At 44.8% G+C, this 26,891-nt stretch overlaps 1 protein-coding gene across 1 annotated transcript in view; it reads left to right on the top strand.

Annotated features, from left to right (window-relative positions):
* The first annotated feature begins 328 nt into the window (after positions 1-328).
* The window catches only part of MYO1H (myosin IH), a 42,810-nt gene continuing 16,247 nt past the window's right edge, over positions 329-26,891 (top strand). Inside the window, exons 1-17 of the mRNA XM_038763831.1 lie at positions 329-363; positions 2,913-3,074; positions 5,064-5,179; positions 6,604-6,802; positions 8,171-8,251; positions 10,907-11,086; positions 11,782-11,880; positions 12,186-12,299; positions 12,682-12,753; positions 13,322-13,441; positions 16,078-16,145; positions 17,098-17,203; positions 19,995-20,075; positions 21,991-22,082; positions 24,323-24,417; positions 25,713-25,759; positions 26,757-26,837. Of these exons, the coding sequence (XP_038619759.1) occupies positions 2,949-3,074; positions 5,064-5,179; positions 6,604-6,802; positions 8,171-8,251; positions 10,907-11,086; positions 11,782-11,880; positions 12,186-12,299; positions 12,682-12,753; positions 13,322-13,441; positions 16,078-16,145; positions 17,098-17,203; positions 19,995-20,075; positions 21,991-22,082; positions 24,323-24,417; positions 25,713-25,759; positions 26,757-26,837 (1,677 nt within the window). The 5' untranslated portion in view covers positions 329-363; positions 2,913-2,948. The remainder of the gene's footprint in view (positions 364-2,912; positions 3,075-5,063; positions 5,180-6,603; positions 6,803-8,170; positions 8,252-10,906; positions 11,087-11,781; positions 11,881-12,185; positions 12,300-12,681; positions 12,754-13,321; positions 13,442-16,077; positions 16,146-17,097; positions 17,204-19,994; positions 20,076-21,990; positions 22,083-24,322; positions 24,418-25,712; positions 25,760-26,756; positions 26,838-26,891) is intronic.

Genomic DNA, 26,891 nt, shown 5'->3' with positions numbered 1-26,891 from the left:
CGCTGCTTCTCCAAGGCCACACAGCAGCAGGCGGAGTGGGGTTGTGCGGGGGCGGGGGGGCCTGTCCCGCGTCACCGCCCCCCACTCCGAACAAGCGCTTAGTCCAGTGCTCTGCACAGTGTAAGCGCTCAAAAAATACGATTGAATGAATGAATGAATGAATGAATGAATGAACAGCTGGATTGGCAGGCGAAGGCGGGCCTCCGGGCCAATCAGAGTCGGGCGGGGGCCGGGGGGCGGGCGGGGATTGGCTGAGCGGCCGCGGCCCACCCCCCTGGGCCCGCACCCTCCGCTGCACGCTCGGCCCCCGACCAGCCCGGAGCCCCCCGACAACGCCCCCGCCGCACCACGGGCCAACAGACCGTAAGTAGGAATCAGCATCATCATAACCATGGCATTTGGGAAGCGCTTACTCTGTGCCGAGCACTGTTCTAAGCGCTGGGGGAGATACAGAGTCGCCAGGTTGTCCCACGTGGGGCTCACAGGCTTCATCCCCATTGTAATAATAATAACAATGGCATTTATTAAGCGCTTACCATGTGCCAAGCACTGTTCTAAGCGCTAGGGAGGTTACAAGGTGATCAGGTTGTCCCACGTGGGGCTCCCAGCCCTCATCCCCATTTTACAGATGAAGGAACTGAGGCCCAGTGAAGTGACTCGCCCAGAGTCACCCAGCTGACAAGTAGCGGAGGCGGGATTTGAACCCACGACCTCTGACTCCAAAGCCCGGGCTCTTTCCACTGAGCCACGCTGCTGATGCTGCTGATGGCATTAATTAGGCGATTATTATGTGCAAAGCACTGTTCCACGCTGCTTCTCAGATGAGGTCACTGAGGCCCGGAGAAGCGAAGGACTCGCCCAGAGTCACCCAGCTGACAAGTGGCGGAGCCGGAATTAGAACCCACGACCTCGGACTCCCAAACACGGGTTCTTTACACTAAGCCACGCTGCTTCTCCCGGGGGTGGGAGGCGGCTGGTTCCTCGCCGGTGGGTAACGGAGAAGGGGGTGGTATTTTGGCGGCAGGTGATGGGGGGGCGGGAGGTCCCCATCGTCCCCGTCTCCCCACGTGCGAACCCAGCGCGCTTGAATTTCCCCTGGGAGGCCCCGTGGGGCGGGTCGCCACGCACCACGAGTATATCCCTCCCGATAGGGAAGCTCCAAAGCCATTAAATAATCCCATTCCTCCCGAAAGGGACCTTCAACTGGCCGCGTCCAAAATAATCAAGTAATTCAATTTGCCTAGCGGAATGCATTTTGTAATCGTAATAATGGTATCTGTTCAGCGCTTACCATGTGCCAAGCACTGTTCTCAGCTCTGTGGTAAGTGCAAAGTAATGAGGTCCCACGTGGGGCTCACAATCTTAATCCCCATTTTACAGATGAGGTCACTGAGACACAGAGAAGTGAAGTGATTTACCCAAAGTCACCCAGCTGACAAGTGGTGGAGCCGGGATTAGAACCCACGACCTCTGACTCCCAAGCCCGGGCTCTTGCCCCTAAACCAGGCTGCTTCTCCTCAGGCCTTTCCATCCCCAGTCTGTCTCTCATTCACCGTGCCAATTCCCAAACGGACCTGTTCTCGGGCGACAGGTGACACCCACACAGTGCCATCATTGGGTTGATTGATACATTTAAATATTTATGACTGTACCCATCTTTCCATTCTCCTTAATAGCGATCAATAAATACTTTCTACCTGAAATTAAGTGGGTTTTACCTCCTCCCTGCTAGATTAAGCACTTCTTGACGGCAGTGCCCAAGTCTTGAAAATATAATATACTCTCCCAAGGACCTAGTGCTGGATGCTGTGTTCATTAAATATTACTGAGTGATTTGTAGTACGACGTAGTGGATAGAGCAGAAGCCTTAGGACTCAGAAGGTCATGGGTTCTAAACCCGGCTCTGCCACTTGTCTGCTGGGTGGCCTCGGACACGTCACTTGTCAGTGAGAAGCAGCATGGCTCAGTGGAAAGAGCAAGGGCTTTGGAGTCAGAGGTCATGGGTTTGAATCCCGGCTCTGCCAATTGTCAGCTGTATGACTTTGGGCAAGTCACTTAATTTCTCTGTGCCTCAGTTACCTCACCTGTAAAATGGGGATCAAGACTGTGAGCCCCCTGTGGGACAACCTGATCACCTTTTAACCTCCCCAGCGCTTAGAACAGTGCTTTGCACATAGTAAGCGCTTAATAAATGCCATCATTATTGTTATTATTATTATTCTCTGTGCCTCAGTTTCCTCATCTGTAAAATGGTATTAAGACTCTGAGCCCCATATGGGACCAGGACTGTGTCCAACCCGAGTTGCTTGTCCCCACCCCAGTGCTTAGTACAGTGCCTTGCACAGAGTAAGCGCTTAATAAATACTAGAATTATTATTATTATTATTGTACCTCGAGCCAGTTCCTTTCCTGATCACAGGGTACACCATCTTTTTCTACTGCTGCTGTAAATATAGTCAAGTCCTAGATCACGCTAGCAAGGCCAGAATACCTTGGGAGTTGGAGGACCTGGTTTCTAATACTGGCTCTGCCACTCACCTGCTGTGAGACCTTGGGCAAGACACTTAGCATTTCTAGCCCTCAGTTTCTTCATCTGTGAAATGGGGGTTCAGTACCCATTCTACCTCCTGGTTAGATTGTGTGGGTCAGCGGCTGTGTCAGATTTGATCATCTTATTCTACCCCAGTGCTTAGTACAGTTCTCGGCACATAGTAAACCAAGGACTAGATTGTGAAACAGCTCGTTGTGGGCAGGGAGCATGTCTGCCAACTCTGTTGTAGTGTACTCTCCCAAGTGCTTAGTCCAGTGTTCTGCACACAGTAAGCACTCAATAAATACCTTTGAATGATTGATAGTAAGCGCTTCACAAATACCACAATAACTATTACTTCTGGGTTTTTTTGGCCCCTTAGGAGGAAGCAGTGAGACGCCGGCACATCCAGCTGCACATGGAGGGGGCCCTTACAGCCCGGGACAAGGTCGGAGTTCAAGATTTCGTGCTGTTGGACTCCTACACCAGCGAGGCTGCTTTTGTAGATAACCTCAGCAAGCGTTTTCGAGAGAACCTCATATATGTAAATCAACTCATTTCTCTACTGTTTCCTAGAAATGTCCCCTTCCCCTCCTTACCTGGCAGGCAGAAGGTGAAGTTGGTGGTTCACTCACTCAACCAGTGATATTTATTGAGCGCTTACCATGTGCAGAGCACTGGGCTAAGCACTTGGAAGAGTACAGTAATCCGTGAACACCGTCATGTTCCTAGGAAGTTGAAAAACTTTAACTGGGAAAGATTCTAGTAAACTTCAACCTGGTTTAGTCTTGCCAGCTAGCTTGAGCCGATTCAGGATTTGTCACTTAATTCTTCACAAGTACTTTTGGTTAAATGAAAAGATCGAATTCAGTTTAATGCAGGAAATGATCAGTTGACCCCCTCCAGCGTCTTGCCTACTTTGAAGAGGCTGCCCAAAAAGACTTCACATCTTCACATGAGCTTGAACCTCCTGTATTCAGAAGGACTTGTAAATTCAACTCTGTAGAGATATATGGTACAAAGATGTTATAAGCACCCAGAGGTATACACTCCACTTCAGTTGAATTTATTTACCTCTCACCAACCCATCTAAGTAAACTTAGTCTGCAAAATATGAAGAGTTCAGGTCAAACTTTGTTGGTCACGTAGGCCTCCAAAGGCAAATCAACCTAAGTACCATTAGACCCATGAGTTCTACCAAAATAATCGTAATAATTTTTTTAAATCCTAGTTGTATAGGTAGGATGAAGTCATACGGACCAGGGTGAGGCAAATTGAGAAACTGAGGACAATGTCTTAATTTGCCCAAAACATAGGAGTGATGCGTTTCATTTCGAGGAGCTTAAACATTAATCAGTCATTAAGACACAGAAAGGACATTTTCCACTTAAAGTCCCAATCTTTACTGATCATAAATTACTTGGATGATTCAGGCTTGTTAGATTTTGTTGTTGTTGTTCAGGTTAATGTTTCTGTATCCTATAAATAGATTGAGTGAATAGCAACTGCCTCACTTTTCCACTTTCCTCCTGAAGACTTGTATAGATATTATGTTCTAGAGTAATTGAAGGTTGGGACACCCCTGGCCCCTGCCAGAGCTGACCACTCTAGGATATTCTCTGGGCAAATGGTCAAGCTTTATAATGAACAAAACTGAAGCTATCTGCTTCCAGCCCAAACCCCTTCCTCTCAGGATGTTTATGCCACTTTGAAAGCCCCCTTCTGGCCCTAAACTATCCTCCCTTCCTCCCTCAGTGTTGCACAGGTAGCTTCAGTACTTCCCAAGCGCTTAGTACAGTGCTCTGCACACGGTAAGCGCTCAATAAATATGATTGATTGATTGATTCAGTGTGCCCTCTCCAGCTGTGACTTCTCCCTCCTTCCCCCTCCCTGATTAGTCACACTGTGCCTTTTATTTCTGTGGAAGGGTTGCTGTGAGCCCTCAGCGAGAGTCCAAAAAGGGGGACATGGAAACCTTAAGACACTGCTATAGAAGAATAACTGCCTTTGGAATAAGAGAGGAAATTAAAGATTCCAATCTGGCCAAACCAGGCCTTTTTATTGTAGGGGAATAGTGTTCCCACACCTCTTCAGGGAGGCCTCGGGCCAGTCCGGAGTCCACCCAGCTCTGAGCAGAGAGATGCTGAGGGGAGGAAACAGAGTTTGGCATAGAGAGAGGCAGCTTAGCCTAGTGGATAGAGCCCAGGCGTGGGAGTCAGGAGGACCTGGGTTCTAATCCCAGCTCTACGACTTGTCTGCCGTGTGACCTTGGGCAAGGCTCTTCACTTCTCTGTGCCTCAGTTCCCTCACCTGTAAAATGGGGATTAAAACTGTGAGCCGCAGGTGGGACAGGGACTGTGTCCAACCTGATTTGGTATATACCCCAGCACTTAGTCCAGTGCTTGACACATAGTAAGCACCTAACAAATACCACAATTATCATTATTATTATTCACCTGCAATTTAGTCTCTTTTAGGAGGTTGGCATTTCAATGATCCAGTTTCCGTGTGTTCCTGTTTTTTGTCTCTCCAGACCTATATTGGAACTCTCCTTGTGTCAGTGAATCCTTACAAGGAGTTGGACATCTACACAGTTAAGCAGATGGAGATTTACCAAGGGGTCAACTTCTTTGAACTGCCACCACATGTGTAAGTAGCGCATCCTTTTTGTGCGGGTGAGTGGATTTTCGCTCACATAGTGGAACTACGGCTCTATCAGAGAAGTGCATTTTAAACATAATTAGATATTAGTTTCTTGCGTCCTTGGCATTTAAAGCCTTTAGAAGGGTTTCAATCAATCAATCGTATTTATTGAGCGCTTACTGTGTGCAGAGCACTGTACTAAGCGCTTGGGAAGTACAAGTTTCCTATCATTAAAATGGACCCGTGCAGAGCAGCATGACCTAGTGGAAAGAACATGGGCCCTGGGAGTCACAGGGCATGGGTACTAATCCTGGCAGCCTGCTCTGCAATGTTGAGCAAGTCACTTAATTCATTTGTGCCTCAGTTGCCTCATCTGTGAATTGGGGATTCAGTGCCTGCTGTCCGGCTTACTTAGATTGTGAGTACCAGAGGGACTGTGCCCTGCTCAGGATTGCACCTGGTGAGTTTCCAGTACTCTACCGGTCTCGGCTATGGTAGAGTCAAGCAGAGGCATAACCCTTCCATACCTAGCATGGGCAGTGGCTAGTGAGTGGAAGGCAGTCTGCCACAAGGCAAAACTCACCTGCTCTGAGCAGCAGCGGCATAGGAGAAAGTCGAGGGTGGAGACTCAAGTGTACTGCACGGAGGGAGGCAATGGTATTTTTATCAAGAAAACTATGGTTATGCTACCGGAACGATTGCAAATGGTGGGGAGGGCGCGTTCTGAGAGAGATGTGTCCATGGAGTCACAGTGTATTGGAGACAACTCGACAACATAAGACAAGAGGGACTGTGTCCAGTCCAATTAGCTTGTGTCTGCCCCAGCGCATAGAACAGTGCCTAACCCATAGGAAGCACCTCATAAATACCATTCTTAGTAATGGCTGTTGATTGATATTTCTAGGAATATTAACTCGACACTCAATCCACCATGGTTAGTTTGGAGTGACTTGGGGGACCAAGGTCCCTAGTGACCTTTAGTTCAACTTGGTATCGGAAGTGGCCCCAAATGCCCTGTGGCTGTTTTACCACGCTAATTATTGTGAGGACTCGAGGCTGACTCTCACCCAGAGCTTAGTTCAGTGCTTGGCATGTAAAAAGTGCCGCCACTTTGATTATTTTATTTCTTAAGTGTTTCTGGTATTAAGTGCTCTACTTTGTGCCAGGCACCAGACTAAGCATTGGGGTAGATACAAGACAATTAGGTTGGACACTGTCATAGGTTTCCAAATGCTTAGAACAATGCTCTGTTAACAGTAGCCATCAGATGATCATGATGATGGTAGTATTACTGGAGTCAGGTGTAGAATGTTTTGTGTCATTTGTTGTAAGACCGTGATGGAGTACTCCGACATTGTACTACAGCAGCATTTCAGGTCTGAGGGAACTTGCGTTAAAATCTAACTTCCTTGTATCTCCTCTTTAACTAGTTATGCCGTAGCCGATAATGCCTACCGCATGATGTGTGCGGAGTTCAACAATCACTTTATCCTCATCTCCGGAGAGAGCGGAGCCGGAAAAACAGAGGCCTCCAAGAAAATTCTCCAGTATTATGCAGCGACCTGCCCCATGACAGAACCACTGCAAGTAGCCCGTGATAGACTGCTTCTCTCAAATCCAGTTTTGGAGGTAAGGAATTCCTATTCGTGCCCCATGTCTCCTGAAAAAGAGAAGGTGGTAGTAATCAGTCAGTGATATTTATTGAGTGCTTACTGTGTGCAGAGCATTGTGCTAAGCATTTGGGAAAGTACAATATAATAGAGTTGGGAGATATGACCGCTGCCTACAAGGAGATTAAGTCTACAGGGAAAGACAGACACCTAGATAAATTATTAGCATTCCATATTTGAGAGGAGATGCTTAGCTGAGGGCAGTGTCAGCAGAAGCAGTGTTGCTTAGTGGATAGAGTACGGGCCTGAGAGTCTGAAGGATCTGACTCCTAATCCTGGCTCCACCACTTGTCTTCCATGTGACCTTGGGCAAATCACTTCATTCATTCAGTCGTATTTGAGAGCTTACTGTGTGCCAAGCACTGTATTAAGCACTTGGGAGAGTACAATAAGACAATAAACAGACATGTTCCCTGTCCAAAATGAGCTTACAGTCTAGAGGAGGGTAGACAGCCATTAATATAAATAATGAGAGATATGCACATAAGTACTGTGGGGCTGGGAGGGGGGTTGGACAAAGGGAGCATAAGTCAGGGCGATGCAGAATTGAGTTGGAGAAGAGGAAAGAGGGGTTAAGTCAGGGAAGGTCTCTTGTGCTCTCAGTAGAGCTTTGAAGAGAATAATTGTAGGATTTGAGGAGGGAGGGCCTTCCAGGCCAGAGGCGGGACATGGGCGAGGGTCATCGGCAAGATAGACGAGATCGAGATACTGTGAGAAGTTTGGCATAGAGGAGCAAAGTGTGTGTACTGGGTTGGAGGAGAGAGTAGCAAAGTGAGGCAAGGTGATTGAGTGCATTAAAGCCAATGGACTGTGAGCCCACTCTTCTAGACTGTGAGCCCACTGTTGGGTAGGGACTGTCTCTATATGTTGCCAACTTGTACTTCCCAAGCGCTTAGTACAGTGCTCTGCACACAGTAAGCTCTCAATAAATACGATTGATTGATTGATTGATTGAGTTTTTGTTTGACATGGAGGTGGATGGGCAACCACTAGAGTTTCTTGAGGAGAGGGAAACCATGTCCCGAGCGTTACCTTACCTGTAAAATGGAGCTTGAGACAGGGACTGTGTCCATCCTGATTATCTTGTATCTACCCCAGCTCGTAGTACAGTGTCTAGCACCTAGTAAGTGCTTTACAAATACCACAGAATGAAATCAGAAGCCTCGCTTGCCGAGCACCGTGTTAAACTCTTAATGCAAGGTCTCACCTGACTCTTCTGAGCAGCAGTCACTACAGCTTTATATAAATTTCTTTTGGTGGGGAGGGCAGAAGCCTAAGAAATAAGTGTTTGCTGAAATGAGGGCTAAGTTCGTTTTCCATCTTTTAGGCTTTTGGAAATGCAAAGACTGCCCGGAATGACAACTCCAGTAGATTTGGAAAGTACATGGATATCCAGTTTGATTTTAAGGTAATTCAGGTTTTCTCTGGGGAGTCTTTTAAAGATAAATCTTTAGTGGTCATTTTAGTATTTTCAGGGAAAACTTATCTTTTTTTTCTTAATTTTCTACTCTTAAGTCAAATAACTATGTTGCACTTAGAAGTTTTGGCATGATTGGAATAACCACTGTGCATATAATACTTTCACTTTCTGGTTTTATAAAGAAAGTGCTGTGCCTAAAGAACATACAGCACTCATCAGTAAGGGTTGCAGTGATAATCAGGATCTTGTTTAATTTCCTCCTTGGACACCAGAAGTCTTTTTGAAAGGGCAGCTCATGTTTGGGGGTAAAGTCAAAACGATTGACCTTTCTTTGTGGCGTTTGTTAAACACTTACTATGTGTCTGGCACTGTACTAAGCGCTGGAGTAGATACAAGCTAATCGGGTTGTACACAGCCTGTGTCCCAGGTGAGGCTCACAGCCTTAATCCCCATTTTACAGATGAGGGAATTGAGTCCCAGAGAAGTGAAGTGACTTGCCCAGGGTCACACAGCAGACAAGTGGCAGAATCACGATTAGAACCCAGGACCTTCCGAATCCCGGGCCAGTGCTCTTTCCGCTTGGCCATGCCGCCTCTCTGAAGAACCTCTGCAGAACATTTCATTGAAATAAAAAGATAGAACTTATGTGCCCTCTGGTAGTTCAATGGGTAAGGAGTTAATTTTTTCAAAACACTAGAGGTTCATGTTAGTCAATATTAATTATTGTGGATTAAAATATAATATGTTTAAATATTTAGCTCAGTACTCTGCATACAGTAAGCCCTCGATAACATTGATTTATGTTGAGCACTACAAAATGTACAAAATATCAGTCAGTGCTGTTTATTGAGTGCTTCCTGTGTGCTGAGCACTGTATTAAGCGCTTGGGAGAATGCAGTAGAATCAAGTTGGTAGGCAAGTTCTCTGCCCACAGTGAGCTTACGGTCTAGAGGGGAGATGAGCCCGGAACCCCAGGGACCTGTTGCTGCCTTCCAGGGCCTGGGTAATTTTGGTCATGACTCTGGAGACCCCTGGACTGCCAACCCCCTCACCCCGAGGTGAGCCTACCTCCCCCCAAAAAGGAGAGCAGCAGCAGCAGAGAAGCAGGGTGGCATAATGGATAGAGCTCAGGCCTGGGAGTCAGAAGGACCTGACTTCTCCTGGCTTTGCCACTTGTCTGCTGTGCAACCCTAGGCAAGTCACTTCACTTCTCTGGGCTTCCGTTACCTCATCTGTAAAATGGGGATTAAGACTATGAGCCCCAAGTGGGACAGGGACCGTGTCCAACCTGATTAATTTGTATCTACCCCAGGGCCTAGCACAGTGCCTGGCACACAGTAAGTGCTTTGCAAATACTACAAACAAACAGCAAATAAGACAAAGTGAGGAAGACACTCAGTTCAGTAGCACGGATCGCCAAGCGTTGCCCCAATCTGGAAATGGCACAATGGACCTGAAAGCGTGGCCACAACCAGGAAGTGGGCAACTGCCTCGGGTGCATCAAGAGTGCCCACCTGCCCTCTCCGGTGTAAGCTAGATCAAGGGATGGCAGGCACGTTGGGCAGAAGAGCCACACAAAATGAAAGCCTTGGGCAGCTGGTGTGCAAAGAGCGATACAATTTAGGGCCCGTCTTCCCCCGTGACCGTATTACATGGTGTCGTGCCTGGCGCCATGTAGTTATGCCATTGTGCCCCACTGGTGCTGAGCAGCAGTTCATTCAGTAACTCAGCTGTGTTTATGGAGCACTTACTGTGTGCCAAGCACTATACTAGGTGCTTAGGAGAGTACAGTACAATGGTAAACAGACACATTCCCTGCCCACAACAAACTCACAGTCTAGAGGGGGAGACTGGCATTAATATAAGGATCAATAGTTGCTGCTGGCCATGGGGCTAAGATAGAAGAATGGACAGGGAGAGCCCCCTCAAGAGCCCCACGGAGCTCCAACATTTGACTCTGGAACTTTAGGTTGCTCATCCCCCAAGTAGGAGGCACTCTAGGCCCTTGACAAATTTGACGACCCTCCTAAGGGCCCACCTGATTTACAAGAAGCAGAATAATAATAATAATAATAATAGCATTTGTTAAGCACTGACTACATGCAAAGCACTGTTCCAAGCTCTGGGGAGGATACAAGGTGAAAAACCTTGGAAGGAATGGTTTCAGAGAAGTAATGTGGCTCTGTCCCGGGCCCTGGAGTCAGAAGCACCTGGGTTCTCATCCCAGCTCCGCCACTTGTCTGCTGGGTGACCTCGGGCATATCACATCACTTCTTCGTGCCTCGGTTACCTCATTTGTAAAATGAGGGTTAAGGCTGCGAGCCCCATGTGGGACAGGGACTTTATCCAATCTAATTAGCTTGTATCTATGCCAACTATTAGTACAGTGCCTGGCAGATAGTAAGCACTTAACCAAATATCATTGGAAAAAGAAAGAAAAAGGGAATCTAGAATCTATCTGAAGGGACAATACATTCTTCTGTCGTACTCTCTCAAGCACTTAGAACAGGGCTTGGCCCACAGTAAGCGTTCAATAAATACAATTGACTGACTGAGTGGGAGAAGAAATGTTTTTGCATCAAATCCTGTGAATTAGCTAGGTGAAGACAGACTTGTTTAAACCCTTCCTGTTTCTCGTTGTAGGGCACTCCGGTAGGCGGGCATGTCATCAGTTACTTGATAGAGAAATCTCGAGTCGTGTATCAAAACCTGGGAGAGCGGAATTTTCACATCTTCTATCAGCTGCTGGAGGGGGCCGAAGAGGACCTTCTATCCTCCCTGGGCCTGGAACGGAATCCGATGCAGTATACATACCTTACACAGGTGGGAAAAATAAGAATCCCAGGGTTTAGTGTCTCAGAGAAGAGCCTCTGGAACTCAAATGCATCATTATTATTTTCCTCAGTTTTACTAGCAATAAGGATAAAGATCAGTGGCATTTGAATGCTTACTGTATGCAGAGCACTGTATTAAGCACTTGGAAGAGTACACTAACAGAGTTGGTAGCCATGTTTCTTGCCCACAAGGAGCTTACAGTCTTGAGGGGGAGAAAAAACACTAATGGAAATAAATTAATTGGTTAATTATTAAAAGAATAAATTAAGGGTAGTGTTACTGGTGGCAATTGTGGTATTGGTTAAGCTTCCTATGTGCCAAGAACTGGATACTAAGTTCTGAAGTGGATACAAGATCATCAGGTCAGACACAGTCTCTGTCCCCTATGGGGTTCACAGTCTAAGGAGGAGGGCAAACAGGTATCAAATACGCATTTTGCAGATAAGGAAACTGAGGCCCAGAGGAGTACCGTGACTTGTCCGAGGTCCCACAGCAGACAAGAGGCAGAGTCAGGATTAGAACCCAGGTCCTTTTGACTCCCAGGTCCCTTCTCTGTTCACTAGACCGTGATGCTTCTCAACTTTAACAACAAAGTGTTGTGGTTCAGTATTGGGCAAATATTGTTGCCATTTCTAGGGGGCAATGATGCTGACAAGAGTTTTAATTTTGTTTTTTCTCTACAGGGTCAGTGTGCCAAAGCGACTGCTATTAATGACAAGAATGATTGGCAGACCGTTTGCAAAGCCTTCCCTGTCATTGACTTTTCGGAAGCAGATATTGAGGTAAGCGGCCAAAGGGTTCAGCTGCCAAGTTCCTCTTCAAGTTGAGAGGTGAAGAGGGAGACCCTCCATATTTAGGCGGCTTTGTGGTTTCTTAAAAGGTTTTGGAAAACAATTGGAAGGCTTAACGACAGTAGGAAAGAAACCAAGTCTAGGCAAAAAATTCACTTGGATTTAGGTCGTACTGGAGTCAGGGACAGCTGATGTTTTCAGACTGTTTTGAGTGGGTTGTATGATATTTTGAAGCATTTGCCTCCTGTCTGAACCTTTTTCTCCGCTTCCAATTCCCTATGCTTACCTATTTCCAGTATCTCTTGGAAATTATTGCCAGTGTACTACACCTGGGGAACATTGAATATGAAAAGAATGACGATGGGTTAGCCACTATCTGTGATACCCTTCACATCAAATGGATAGCAAAGGTATCTTTTTTTATTTCCCTCAAAAAATAAAATCCAATTCCTCAGTGAAGAGACTCGAAACACCGAGTGCTGTGGAAATTATTTGTATTTTCATAAAAAAATTCTCAAGTGCTTAGTACAGTGCTCTGCACACAGTAAGCGCTCAGTAAATACAATTGAATAAATGAACAAATTAATGATATTAGTCGAAGAACGTTTACCTCTCCTTTGAGACATTGACTCCAAATCTTCTAGACTGTGAGCCCACTGTTGGGTAGGGACCGTCTCTATATGTTGCCAACTTGTACTTCCCAAGCAATTAGTACAGTGCTCTGCACACAGTAAATGCTCAATAAATACGATTGAATGAATGAATTAATTAATTCTTGTTTTGCTCTTTTAGCTTCTAGGTATCCACTCCTCGGTTCTTCAAGAAGCTCTGACACATAGAAAGATTGAAGCTAGAGATGAAGAGGTAGATACTTGACTCTTAATGGAATTGTTTTTATTTCTTTTGAAGAAGCTCTCATGAGCCTTAAAAGTTTCACTCTTCTATGTCCAATTTCTCTAAGGTTATGATCAAAAGTAAAGAGAAACTTAAGAATTTTCAACTTACGAGGGTTTAATGTTATCACGTGAATATCAGTTGACAGCGTAATTGCACATATCCATATTAGAAAATAGCATTTCTGAGGGGACTTTATCAAGTGTAATTGTGATTGTTACAATCCAACCATCCCTTCGACACTGTGCAAATATATATATGCTTATATATATTTATATATTAATATATACTATATTATTATATTTATATTATATATGATTATATTATAATTTAGAATGCATTGTATTATATTATATATACTAGTATTGAATATATAAATATATATCTATATATATATCTATATATCTATATCTATCTCTCTCTCTCTCTCTCTCTCTCTCTCTCTATATATATATATATATATACACGGACACACACAGGTGTATAAAGTTTATCCTTTTCTGAACAACTAAGCGGTGAACACCTGTTTGTTTCCTAGGTTTTAAGTCCCCTGAATGTCGATTTGTCTGTCTCTGCCAGAGACGCGATGGCTAAGGCTATTTATGGACGTACCTTCACTTGGCTGGTCAACAAAATCAACACATCCTTAGCTAATAAGGTTAGTCAAATGCCACAGTAAGAGTCAAATGACTAATAAAAAGACGACAATCCCAAGAACTTTATAGCGCATGCAATTTCTCAAAGGTTTTTTTCAATCAATAATATTAATGATGTTTCTTAAGCTCTTGCTCTGTTCCATTCACTGTACTAAGCGCTGGGGTGGATACAAGCCAATCGGATTGGACACAATCCCTGTCCCATGTGGGGCTCACAATCTCAATATTTCACTCCTCCCATCCTTGTGAGGTTGGGATTTAGTGTCACTTCCTACTTGGGACATGGCAGTTCAGTTTCCTTCACTTGAACAGCTCAGCACCTCTTAACTAGCACCATTGGTTTAAACACCTTGAAGGACACATGTGGAACACAGCCTACGTAAGTCAGTTATGTGCTGAGATGCAGTGTGGTGTAATGGAAAGAGTATAGGCTTGTGAGTCAGAGGATCCTGGGTTCTAATCTTGGCTCTGCCAGTTGCCTGCTATATGACCTTGGACAAGTCACTTAACTTCTCTGTGCCTCAGTTCCCCTGTTCTCCCTCTTAGTTAGACCGTGATCCCCATGTGGGACAGGGATTGTGTCCAACCTAATTAACTTGTATTTTCACCAGTGCTTAGAATAGTGTTTGACACATAGTAAGTGCTTAAAAAATGCCATAAAAAAGATTTGGTTTTATCATGTTCTGTTATTAAAGTGAGGCTGCCTTTGAAAAAGTTTACATGATCGTTTTCTGTATTCTTCTGTTCCGAGTCATAAATATCAGCATTAGAAAGCTGAGCCTTAAATGTTTAAAAGCCCCCCGCCCCTCCATTTGAGGTAAGACATTTCCCTGACTGCCCATTTTCACTTCTTTTTGCTTTCAGCCTTCCATCAATTAATTGATAGTATTTATTGAGTACATACTGCGTACAACACACTACCAAGCACTTGGGAGAGCACAGTAGAGTCAGTAGAGACACAGTCCCTGCCCTCAAGTTTTCAGTCTATGGAGGGAAACAGACATTTAAAAAACGCACATGTAGGAAAAGTAGTGGGAAGCAGCTATCTCAGAGAGGGTAGGGGTGGGTTTCCCGAATTATTTTATCCCACAGACCCGGGGGCAAATAGTAGAAGAGTTGGGGTGGGAGGGTACTAAAGCCCCAAAAGCAATGTCATTAGTGAGCGCCTTTTGGGTACAGAGCACTGTCCTAAGCACTTGAGATAATATCTATTTATTCTTCCTAGTTCTTTCATTCATTCGTTCATACATTCAATCATATTTATTAAGCGCTTACTGTGTGCAGAGTTTAAACACTGTACTAAGTGCTTGGGAAGTACAAGTTGGCAACATATAGAGATGGTCCCTACCCAACAAGGGGCTCACAGTCTAGAAGGGGGAGACAGACAACAAAACAAAACATGTGGACAGGTGTCAAGTCATCAGAATAAATAGAAGTAAAGCTAGATGCACATCATTAACAAAATAAATAGAATAGTGAATATGTACAAGTAAAATAAATAGAGTAATAAATCTGTACAAACATATATGCAGATGCTGTGGGAAGGGGAAGGAGGTAGGGCCGGGGGGATGGGGAGGAGGAGAGGAAAAAGGGGGCTCCATCTGGGAAGACCTCCTGGAGGAGGTGAACTCTCGGGCTTTGAAGGGGGGAAGAGAGCTAGCCTGGCGGATGTGCGGAGGGAGGGCATTCCAGGCCCGGGGGTAGGATGTGGGCCGGGGGTCGAAAGCGGGACAGACGAGAATGAGGTACATCAAGGAGGTTAGCGGCTTGGGAGCGGAGGGTGCAGGCTGGGCTGGAGAAGGAGAGAAGTGAGGTGAGGTAGGAGGGGTCGAGGTGATGGACAGCCTTGAAGCCGAGAGTGAGGAGTTTTTGCTTGTTGCATAGATTGACTGGTAGCCACTGGAGATTTTTGAGGAGGGGAGTAATATGCCCAGAGCGTTTCCTCAGAGATGATCCGGGCAGCAGCGTGAAGTATAGACTGAAGTGGAGGGAGACAGGAGGATGGGAGATCACAGAGGAGGCAGATGCAGTAATCCAGTCGGGATAGGATGAGAGATTGAACCAGTTACAGAAGACATCACTCGTAGTGACGTTTACCTGTGAGTGTGGGTGTAGCTGAGAAGGCCAATGCAGGACCCACAGTCTTGGCCAAGCTATATAGAACATTGTTTAATGTTCGATGTGTTTAATGTTTGCGGTGCGTGGCGCTGTTTTTGTGGGTGTCTCTTGTTCCTTATGAAGCTTTTGCTCGAAGAGGTTACTCCTTCATCGATAACTTGAGAGAATGCACCAGAAATAAAAGATGTTTGATTTTACAGGACTAGCTTGTAGTGCTTTTAAAAGTAAAGGCAATTATCAATCATTGGTATTCATTGAGTGCGCTGTGTGCCTGGCACTGTACTAAGCGTTGGGTAGGTACCTGCTAATCAGTCTTAATCCCCATTTTACAGAAGCAATAACTGAGGCCCAGAGAAGTGAAGTGACTTGCTCAAAGTCACACAACAGACAGGTGGCGGAGCCAGGATTAGAACCCTTGTCCTCTGACTCACTGGCCCCTGCTTTATTCACTAGATTACATTACTTCTGCACTTACTTTGGGCAAAGCACTGGACTAATAGTGTTATGTTTCTTTGACTAGGACCTCACCAGAAAAACCGTGATTGGGCTGCTTGATATCTATGGGTTTGAAGTGTTTGATAAAAACGGGTGAGTACCATTATTTCTTCTTTGTTTTAAGGTCCACTGGGTAACTGAGATGGTGGTTTAGGAACTTTTCTGTTGCCCATTGAATTGATCTCCCACCCTTGGTAAATACTCAGATTATCACTTGGGTTTATCCAATAACTAAACCAAACACAAAAGTATGTCTTATTCAGACAAGAGTCACCTGAATGGAAGACAATTGTCTGCATCTCTCCACTGTTAACTATATGTGCCTGAGGTAAATTTGGTGGGGGAAAGAAAATACTGCATCAATTCTGAGCCAGCTAATGGTGGTAAAAATTGATACCGTTCCCGAAATGAAGACGCAGAATCAGGTGGAATTATCAGAAAACATGTACCTGCAGGCACCTCCTCCCCGCCTCTCCCTCCTTATCTCTGCTTTAAGGCCTCTCCTCCTGCAGTAGTAGTGAGGGGGAAGATTCCCTGGACTCTCTTCTTACTGGCTTGGGCTAGGGATATTCATTTAATCACATTTATCGAGCATTTACTGTATGCAGAGCACTGTATTAAGCGCTTGGGAGAGTACAGTAGAACAATAAGCAGACTCATTGCCTACCCACAATGAGCGTACAGTCTAGCGGGGGAGACAGACATTATTCCGCCTCTGCACGGGCCTAGCATATTTGGGTGTGAGTCAAAAATCTGAGTCCTTCTGGATCTCAAGGTTTCCTGCTTTTGCTGTCTTAGCAAGGTGTTGTCTTCTCCCGTAGCATTAAGCTGTGCTTAATAATGGGCATTTCCCCATGCAGATTTGGCCAAAATAATGAAGTTTCCTAAAGAAAATTACGTTCAAAAAATATGATTGGCTGAGGCAGGCATGACCAGATTGCTTATTGACCAACAAGAATTTTTCCCAACTGGAAACTATTTTCAGGTTGAACAAGGGAGTAAGACAATGTTAATGTTAATGCAATTTAACCTTTTTGTTATTTAGTTTTGAACAGTTCTGTATAAATTACTGCAATGAAAAACTCCAGCAGCTATTAATAGAGATGACTCTAAAGGCAGAGCAGGAAGAATATGAGATGGAAGGCATAGAGGTAAGAGGATCTTTATAGTTTTTCTTCATTTTGATTTGGAATTATTATTACTAGTAATAATATTAATTGGGGTATTTGTTAAGCGTTTATTATGTGCCAGGCACCAAACTAAGTGCTGGGAAGGATACAAGCAGATCAGGTTGGACACAGTCCCTTGTCCCACGTGGGGCTCACAATCTCAATCCCCATTTTACAGATGAAGTAACTGAGGCACAGAGAAGTTAAGTGACTTGTCCAAGAGCACACAGCAGACAAGTGGTGGAGTGGGATTAGAACCCATGACCTTCTGTACATACTATTCTATTTATTTTATTTTGTTAATATGTTTTGTTGTCTGTCTCCCCCTTCTAGACTGTGAGCCTGCTGTTGGGTAGGGACTGTCTCTATATGTTGCCAACTTCTACCTCCCAAGCGCTTAGTACAGTGCTCTGCACACAGTAAGCGCTCAATAAATACGATTGATTGATTGTGACTCCCAGACCCGTGTTCTATCCACTATGCCATGCGCTTCTCATAATAGCAACATATTCATGTGTTTGGCCCATACTAAGTGCTTAACAAATGCTACAATAATGATAATTAAGCACTTACTTTGTGCTAAGCACTGAGGTAGCTGTAAAGATACAGTCCCTCTCTTACCAGAGTTCCTGATCTAAGAGATAAGAGGAGCAGATTGCTGTCTGAACCATCAGCTCCTTCTGGGCGGGGAAAGTGTCTACCAACTCTGTTGTATCCTGTAGTGATCTGCACAAAGTAATTGCTCAATAAATACCACTGATGGATCGCACAGCTTGGGAAACTGAGACACAGAAAGGGAGAATGACCTGCCCTAGGTCACACAACAGACAAGTGAAAAAGTTGTGTCTTCTGTGCTCTCTCCACCAAGCAATATTACCTTCCTAATTAACAATAATTAGGAAAGAGCCCGGGCTTGGGAGCCTGAGGTCGTGGGTTCGAATCCCTGCTCCGCCACTTGTCAGCCGTGTGACCTTGGGCAAGTCACGTAACTTCTCTGGGCCTCAGTTCCCTCATCTGTAAAATGGGGATTAAGATTGTGAGCCTCACGTGGGACAACCTGATCACCTTTTATCCCCCACAGTGCTTAGAACAGTGCTTCGCACGTAGTAAGCGCTTAACAAATACCATCGTTATTATTATTATTATTATTATAAACACCTGGCAAAAAATGATAGAACCTGCTCCTAGGTGCTTTTATTACACTTTCATAATTGTGGATAAATATGGTACATAATAATGATGGCATTTGTTCAGCACTTACTACATGCAAAGCACTGTTCTAAGCACTGGGTACATGGCAGTGAACATGAGGTACCACAGAAAGACTGCAGGAGGAGGTAGTATTTGTTACTCTCAATCATAGGGAGCTTTGTGGTGTCCCAGCTTTGGATGCGTGTCTTGTTGTTCAGAAGCTCTGTGCAATCCAACACACATGGACCTCTGGTTCCGTGTCTCTCTTTCTCTCTCCTCCATTAGTTCATTCCTTTCCTTTATTATTAATAATAATTACAGTAATAATTGTAGTACTTGTTAAGTGCTTACTATGTGTCAAGTACTTTACTAAGTGCTAGGGTAGATAGAAGATAATCAGGCTCCACAAGGCGCTCACAGTCTAAATAGGAGGGAGAACCGGTTTGGAATTCCCACTTTGCAGATGAGGGAACTGAGGCACAAAAAAGTTAAATGACATCACAGCAGAAAAGTGGCAGGGTCCGGATTAGAACCCAGGTCCTCTATATCCCACGCCCAGTACTCGTTCCACTAGGCTACGTGTTTCTCACTGTCAGCTACCCAGTGGAGGTGGTGGTAAGGGAGAAGTTTCCAGGATCCCGGACCCCGGAGAAGCAGGTTTTTTTGGTAGTGGTATTTGTTAAGCACTTATTCTGTGCCAGACACTGTTTTAAACGCTAGAGTAGATACAAGATACTGAGGTTGGGCACAGTGTTTGTCACACTTAAGGCTCACAGTCTTAATCCCCATTTTACAGTTTTATATATTTCTAGTTATCTATTTTGATGGTATTGATGCCCGTCTACTTGTTTTGTTTTTGTTGTCTGTCTCCCCTTTCTAGACTGTGAGCCCGTTGTTGGGTAGGGACTGTCTCTATCTGTTGCCGAATTGTACTTCCCAAGCGCTTAGTACAGTGCTCTGCACACAGTAAGCGCTCAATAAATACGATTGAATGAATGAATGCAATTGAGGTAAGTGGGGCAAAGAGAAGTTAATTCACTCCCCCAAGGTCCCACTGTAGACAAGTGAAGGAGCTGGGCTTAGAATCCGGGTCCTTCTGACTCCCGGGCCGGACTCTACCCACTAGGCCATGTTGCTTTGGAGGAAGAAGAGCATTTTGAGTAATGTCAAAGCCACAATGGAACACCAGAGTTATGGAAGAAGAGGTGATCATAAATCAGTGGTACTGAGCACTTAACTCTGTACAGAGTATGGTCCAGTGCTTAGAAGAGTGCATTGCACATAGTAAGCGTTTAATAAATGCCATCATTATTATTATTATACTAAGTGGTTGAGGGAGTATAGTACAATAGAGTTGGGAGGCACAATTTCTTCCCACATGCAGCTTACAATCTAGAGGAGTTACTCTATATCTGGAAAGAATACCAACTATAAGTCAGTGACCAGTCAGTTGAAGACTGAGGTTGCATGTTCTTTGAATCAAGCGTACAAGTAGAATGCACTATCAGCATAATATTTAAAATGTGTTTGGGTGATGAATTTTTTTTAAAATGAAAATGTATCATCTCCTTTATCATTTCAGTGGGAACCAGTGCAATATTTCAACAATAAGATCATCTGTGATTTGGTGGAAGAAAAACACAAAGGGATCATTTCCATATTGGTGAGAACTAATGTTAATTCGGTGCTCCGATATTTTGAACACGGATGAGTAGCAATCATCCCTTTACAAGTCTCGTTTTAAAGTTAAGCAATTGTACCATTGTGCACTCTAGCTCTCAAGACCACTACTTTACCCTAAACTACTGTAATCGGTAAAGTGGGCAGGGAACGTGTCTACCAACTCTGCGATACTGTACATTCCCAAGCACTTAGTACAGTTCCCTTCACATAGTAAGTGCTCAATAAATACAATTATTTGATTGAATAGTCATTCAAAGTAGGTTTAGGCCCGGGCTCTCTCTCGAGTAGCCCAACCCCGCTAAGAACTCCGAGAGGGCTGAGAAATCAGGGCCAGGGAAGGCGGAACGATCGACCTCCAATCAGTATCTTTCTCCTACCTCACAAAAGGCTCAGGGGAATGGGAAATCTGGTGATGCAAATCTAATTTGGAGGTTGGGGGTCTGGGGTTTGGGATGTTTTTTGTGTCCCACTTAGAAGTACGCAACGTGTCTTTCCCTTTTGACTCTGAGGACAATCTTTAAGAAGAGAACAATTAGTCATCTGTTCTGGCTGGTTTACTTATTTATCTGCCTGGAGGCAATGGGCTGGTCCAGATGACCACTTAAAATTCCGAAATTCAATAATTGACCGATCCCAAGCTATTTTCAGTTCTCCAACAGACCTTGGCCTGGTTGACCACTCACGAGGTAATAGTACCAGGGCTTAGGTCACTTGCTGATCCTCAGGGTCTTTCTTGGATCCTGTGACTAAAGGAGATTACACATCAAGAAGAGATCAGATTATTAATAGTTCACCCCAATGGGTTCCTTCAAACGAGAGGATCATCTCTTCTTTTACCCCTCGATATTTCTGGGTCAAGAATTACTAAATATTCCTTGCAACCATAACTATCCCTAGTTGGGATCTAGAGCCACTGCCCGGAGGGTCAACCTGTGCTGACCCTCTCCTCCTATACACTGTAAGCTCGTGAGCAGGGGATGTGTCAGCTTACTGTTATATTGTACTCTCCCAAGCACTTAGTACAGTGCTCTGCACACAGTACACACTCAGTGAATGTGATTGATTGACTGAGTGAAAGAACTCCTAATATTTTCCAAGTGTCAGAGGGGAACAGTAGTACCTGTGGTCCATCCATTGACCCCGTGCTTTAGCGACGTCACCTGGACACCGCACTCTTAGAATGTCCTCTCGGTGGTTGGAACCCTGGAAAGGGATCCAAGCCCTGAAAGCCTATCAAATTGGGGACGGAAACTAGGTGTTTTCCCGGTAGCAAAAAAGAGGAAATTGTCTTTCAGTTCAGCATGGGGCATTTAAGGTAAACATAAGAAAAAACTTCCTTGTCATCCCTGGCAGTTCAACATGAAAATTTGCTCAAACCTGGAGGGTGGTTTGCAGAATGCCCTTCTGCAGAAGCCTTTGTAGCAGGTCAGAGTCTCCCATCATAGATGGTTCAGATGAGAGCCTTCCGCAAGTCCAGGGGAGGATGATGGGCGAGAGGAAATTACCCAATTTAAAAACTTGAATCCAGTGTTAGTTTACAGTCATTATCTACTAAGCGCTGACACTGTGATAAATGCCGGAGTACCTGCAAGACGATCAGATCAGACTCAGTCTCGAGTCTTCAACAGGCTCTCGATTATAGAGCTGGGTGCGCTTGGTGGTTTCTCCCCCATTTTACAGATGAGAAAACAGAGGCTCAGAGACACAAAATTCCTCAGCCAGTCGGTAGCGGAGCAGGGATTGGCACCCACGTCTCCTGGTCCTGATGCCCATGCCCTTTCCTCCGGGCCCTGCTGCCCCTTACAGTTGGACTGGGCTCAATTCCCTTGGTTTGCAGCAAATTTGGATTTGTGTTCATGTAGCAATGTGAATCGTCTTTCTGGTTTCAAATTAAGGATGAAGAATGTGTACGACCTGGAGAAGCCACCGATTTGAGTTTCCTGGAAAAGTTGGAAGAGAAAGTGGGAAAGCATGCTCACTTCCTGACGTAAGCAGTTTGCTTTAACATTGCTAGGTGGAGGAAATTTTGCCCCATGTGTTTTTTTTTTTCTTCACGGTATTTAGTAATAATTATGGTATTTATTAAGCACTTACTATGTGCCAAGCACTGTACAAAGTGATGGGATGGGGACAAGCAAATTGGCTTGGACACGGTCTCCGTCCCACATTGGGCTCACAGTTTCAATTCACATTTTACAGATGAGGAAACTGAGGCACAGAGAAGTGAAGTGACTTGCCCAAAGTCACAAAGCAGACAAGTGGCATAGCCAGGATTAGAAACCATGACCTTTTGACTCTTAGATCCATGCTCTATCCACTACACCACGCTGCTTCTCTATTTCTTAAGTGCATACTATATACCAGGAACTTTATTAAGCGCTGGGTTTGATAGACGATATCCATGTTGGAAACAGCCCATGTCCCACCTGGCGCGCACAGCCATAATCTCCATTTTACAGACGAGAGACCTGAAGCACAGAGAAGTGAAATGACTTGTCCAAAGTCACACAGCAGACAAGTGGTGGAGCCAGAATTAGAACCCTTTTGACTCCCAGGCCTGTGCTTTTTCCACTAAGACAAGCTGCTCCACTAAAAAACATTCTGTTTCAGTGTCAAACAGCCCCGTTTGGAATTGCCTTGAGAGCTATTTGTGCCCTTAATATGATCTACTATAGATAAACTTCTATCCCACTATTATTTTTCTGTGACTCAGTTTCCCCCGAGGGCATTTTGTGAATTAACCAGAGTTATAGAAAATGATGGAAGGCCCAAGGGCCACAAGTCAGTCAACCAATTAAAAGCCCAAAGCGGCCTGTTTATCAGCTGCTTTTGAAGCACGTCAGTGCGGAAAGACTTCAGCTCTCCACCTCCCGACGCCTATGCTGTTTTGGTTGGAGATTAGTCCAAATAAAGAGGAACAGTATGTTAAGAGCTTCAGGACTTCCTAGATGAAGCCCCCATGAAGGTGCAACCTGTGGGGAGAAGACCTCATGTAATGGGAAGGCTGGGGCACTAATGTAGGCTACTGGGACTTCTAGGGGTAATACAGGATAATAATAATAATAATGAATAATGATAAAAATTATGATATATGTTAAGAGCTTACTATGTGCCAAGCACTGAACTGAGCGCCAGTGATGAGGTCGGACACAGTCCCTGCTCACAGTCAAAGTAGGAGGAAGAACAGGTATTAAATCCCCATTTTACAGATGAGGAAACTGGGGCACAGGGACGTGAAGTGACTTCCCCAAAGTCGCACAGCAGGCAAATGGCAGAGCCGGGATTAGAACCCATGTCCCTGGACCCCCAGGCCCTTCAAGGATGCAGTCAAGCCCCCAGACACCAGTTGATAGCAGGGCACCAGGAGAAGCAGCATCAGTCCCTGGACCTCTCACCGCGTTGCTTCCTACTTAGTTTTGACCAGAGGGACGCTTCAGAGACTTAGGCTGCTCTCCCGCCGGCCACCCAGGCATCTCCTACTAAGCTCTCCTGCCCTTGTCCGAGGGAGTGAGGACCCCATGCGTCACACCTGCTGAGCAACTGCGTGCCTGTGGCTTTGTGTAACTTGGTCTGGTTCTAATCCCAGCTCCGCCACTTGTCTGCTGTGTGGCCTTGGGCAAGTCGCTTCACTTCTGGGCCTTAGTTACCTCATCTGCAAAATGAGGATGAAGACTGCGATCCCCATGTGGGACAGGGACTGATCTAACCTGATCAGCTTTTATCCACGCCAGCGCTTAGAACAGTGCCTGGTACATAGTAAACGCTTAACAAATACCATAAAAAACCCAGAATATCTTGGGCAGCTCCCTGTTACTCAGAGCTTCTGTATAGCTGAGAACCCAATTTCTCCAGATTGAGCCTGGCTGGCACAAGCCATCTGGAGAATCTAGGACCTACTGTGCGAGTGTACTTTTTGAAATGATAAACTCACCTCTCAATTCTTCCCCATTCACACGTCAGAAGGATTCTAATTCCAAAAAACAATTAGGACCTCGTGAGTTGTCATGGGGCATCATTACATGTCACGATTTCCTCAAGGCCTCAGAAGTAAAATTTGTTTTCCCCAAGAGAGTGTTCAGACTTCAGGGGGTGGAATTTGGATGAACTGCTTAGGTAATGCTCCCGTTTGATGAACCTCAGTGGAACAAGTGAATCTGACCCGTTGGTCGTTTGGTGCAGTCAAGTCCACTTACTGTCACGTTTGCTTTTCGTCTTCCGTTTTGATAGCCGCAAGCTGGCAGACCCAAAGGCCAGAAAAAGAATTGATTGGATGGAATTCAGACTCCTCCACTATGCAGGAGACGTCACTTACTCCGTTCTGGGTGAGTACAGAAACAGTCTCAAGTGCGTAGTACAGTGCTCTGCACACAGTATGTGTTCAGTAAATACACTTGACTAAATGAAGGAGTATCTGCCGTCATGCTTTCTCCATTCTGATGTATATTCCTTTTATGCATGTTAAAGTATTTCACTGGAAAGGTCTCCTTTTCCCCTTTCCATCTCAAGGGGAATTCAGACTCTCTTGGAAATTTCCATGCGAGGCCGTTGTAGTGGAATTTAACTTAACCTGTATGGTGGGTGGAAAGAGGAGCAGTTGAAAGAACAGTGGAATGAGAAGCAGGGTGCCTTGGTGGAAAGAGCATGGGCCTGGGAGTTAGAAGGACCTGGGTTCTAATCCCAGCTCTGCCACTTGTCTGCTGTGTAAACTTGGGCAGGTCACTTAACTTCTCTGTGTCTCAGTTTCCTCATGGGTAAAATGGGGATTAAATCCTTCTCCCTCCTACTTAGACTTGAGCCCCATGCGAGACAGGAATTGTGTCGAACCAGGTAGCCTGATACCTAGCCCAGGGCTTAGAACAGTGCTTCACACATAGTAAGCACTTAACAAATACCATTTTTAAAAAATGGAAAATCCAAAATAGAAGTTTTGAAAAAATAGCAGAATTTAAAAGGAAACAACCTCTTTGGGTTAGAGACCTGACCGTCTTCTAAAACAAACAGCTGGCCTGAGCCCTTAGAAAAGCAAAAGCAACATTCTCTTATCTAAAAGGGTTTTGGCCAAGAATCATATAATGTACTACTATTGGTATGGGTGTGATTATTTAATTTAGCTATTAAGCTATTTAGCACTGCTTCTCCATATTCGTGAGTAGACCAGAATGTGGATTATCCAGATGGCAGCCATCTGACTGACCAGTTACTCTACTCAAATCTAATTTGAATAACCAACCTAAATTAGCTCCTTAAGTACCCAATAATGAAAGTGGAAGAAAGTATAAATTCAGCTGATTTGGTTCTCCAGATTCCTTTTGATTCAGTCAGTGATATTTATTGAATGCTTACTGTGTGCAGAACACTGTACTAAGCCCTTGGAAGAGTACAATACAACAATAAACAGACACATTCCCTGGTCACAACAAGCTTAGATGTATTTAGAGAGCTTACTCCAAACTAGTTTGAAGGTTAGGTGTTTTAGGTTCATGCTATCCCCACTGGCCCACTCTCCCTAACTAACGTATAATATACATAAAAGTTTTCCTTATGCAGATGATTTACATGTTTAGCTGAGCATTTTTAGTTCTGTGCTTTTCTTTTTTACTGTTGCCTTTTTTTGCAGGATTTTTGGACAAAAACAATGACCTCCTCTTCAGAAATCTGAAGGAGGTAAGCTGTGTGACAGGAAAAAAAATAAAGTAATTGTTTTTCTGGAGTGAAACAAAGGTTGAGTCCTTTTGAAGTGCATCGAACAAGGTGCATAATATTTGAAAGAGCTTTTTTTCCCCAAGGGAAAAAGTATGTAGGTACTGTCATTGAGTGGGGCTTCAAAATAGTACTTTTTTTTTTTCTTGAACCCTCGGAAGGCTAGTAAAGTAGGGGCAGAGCAAATACTCTTGATCTGGGGGAAGGACTGTTGTTGATTAACTGTTGTAGTGTCCTCTCCCGACCACTTAGTACAGTGCTTTGCACATAGTAAGCATTCAGTAAATACCATTGAGTGATTAATTGACTAGCTCTCCTGAGCAAAGGACAAGCACCCAGCCTGATACTCATTCTTTATTTGGCTAAGACTTAGTTAGATTCAATTGGACTCCTAGGGAAGATGGGGGCAGAAATCATCCATGGCAATGTTGCACATGAATGTTTGCCCCTGGGAGTTTCCAGGACTTGAAGGTCTCAGCAGGTGCAACACAGATTTCCTCTCAGGTAAGAAAATCACTCCTGTGAGAAAGCACAGTGACAACCCGGCCACCTAGCCTGAGGAGGGTCACTCTTCACCCCAGCCCTGGAGGCCCAAATCTGTTGCACCCTGCCAAGCACTTAGTACAGAGCTCTGCGCACAGTAGGCCCTCAATAAATACCACTGATGAATTGATTGGGGGTGCAAGCCATGCAAACACTCCATGTTTGTCCAAGATCCAACCTGCCTCAAAGACCAGCCGGTCCAAGGTCCGTAAAGCACTTGAGCACAATCCGCTCTGGTGATCTGTGAATTAACTTTTACCACCTTTGTGAAAAAGCGGTTGTTCTCCCTTGTGCTATTCCAGATTCTATGACGGGTGTTCGAAGGGCCTTTTCTCTCGTTCGGTCCTCCTCAGAGATTGGGTTAGACTTGTGATTTCTGTGTCAGATTGACCAGTTTGGCTCTTCTCTTCTGTTCCAGGTGCTGTGTAGCTCAAAAAACGGCATTGTGAAAGAGTGCTTTCTTACATCAGAGCTAGAAAACAGAAAGAGACCCAACACTGTGAGTAAAATTACTGGCCTGCAAAGCCATAAGGGGAAAAAGGTCTACAAAGGC

The sequence above is a fragment of the Tachyglossus aculeatus genome, chromosome 21 (genome assembly GCF_015852505.1).
Source record: "Tachyglossus aculeatus isolate mTacAcu1 chromosome 21, mTacAcu1.pri, whole genome shotgun sequence".
NCBI classification, from domain to species: Eukaryota; Metazoa; Chordata; class Mammalia; order Monotremata; family Tachyglossidae; genus Tachyglossus; species Tachyglossus aculeatus.
This window is presented reverse-complemented; position numbering and strand designations above follow the sequence as displayed.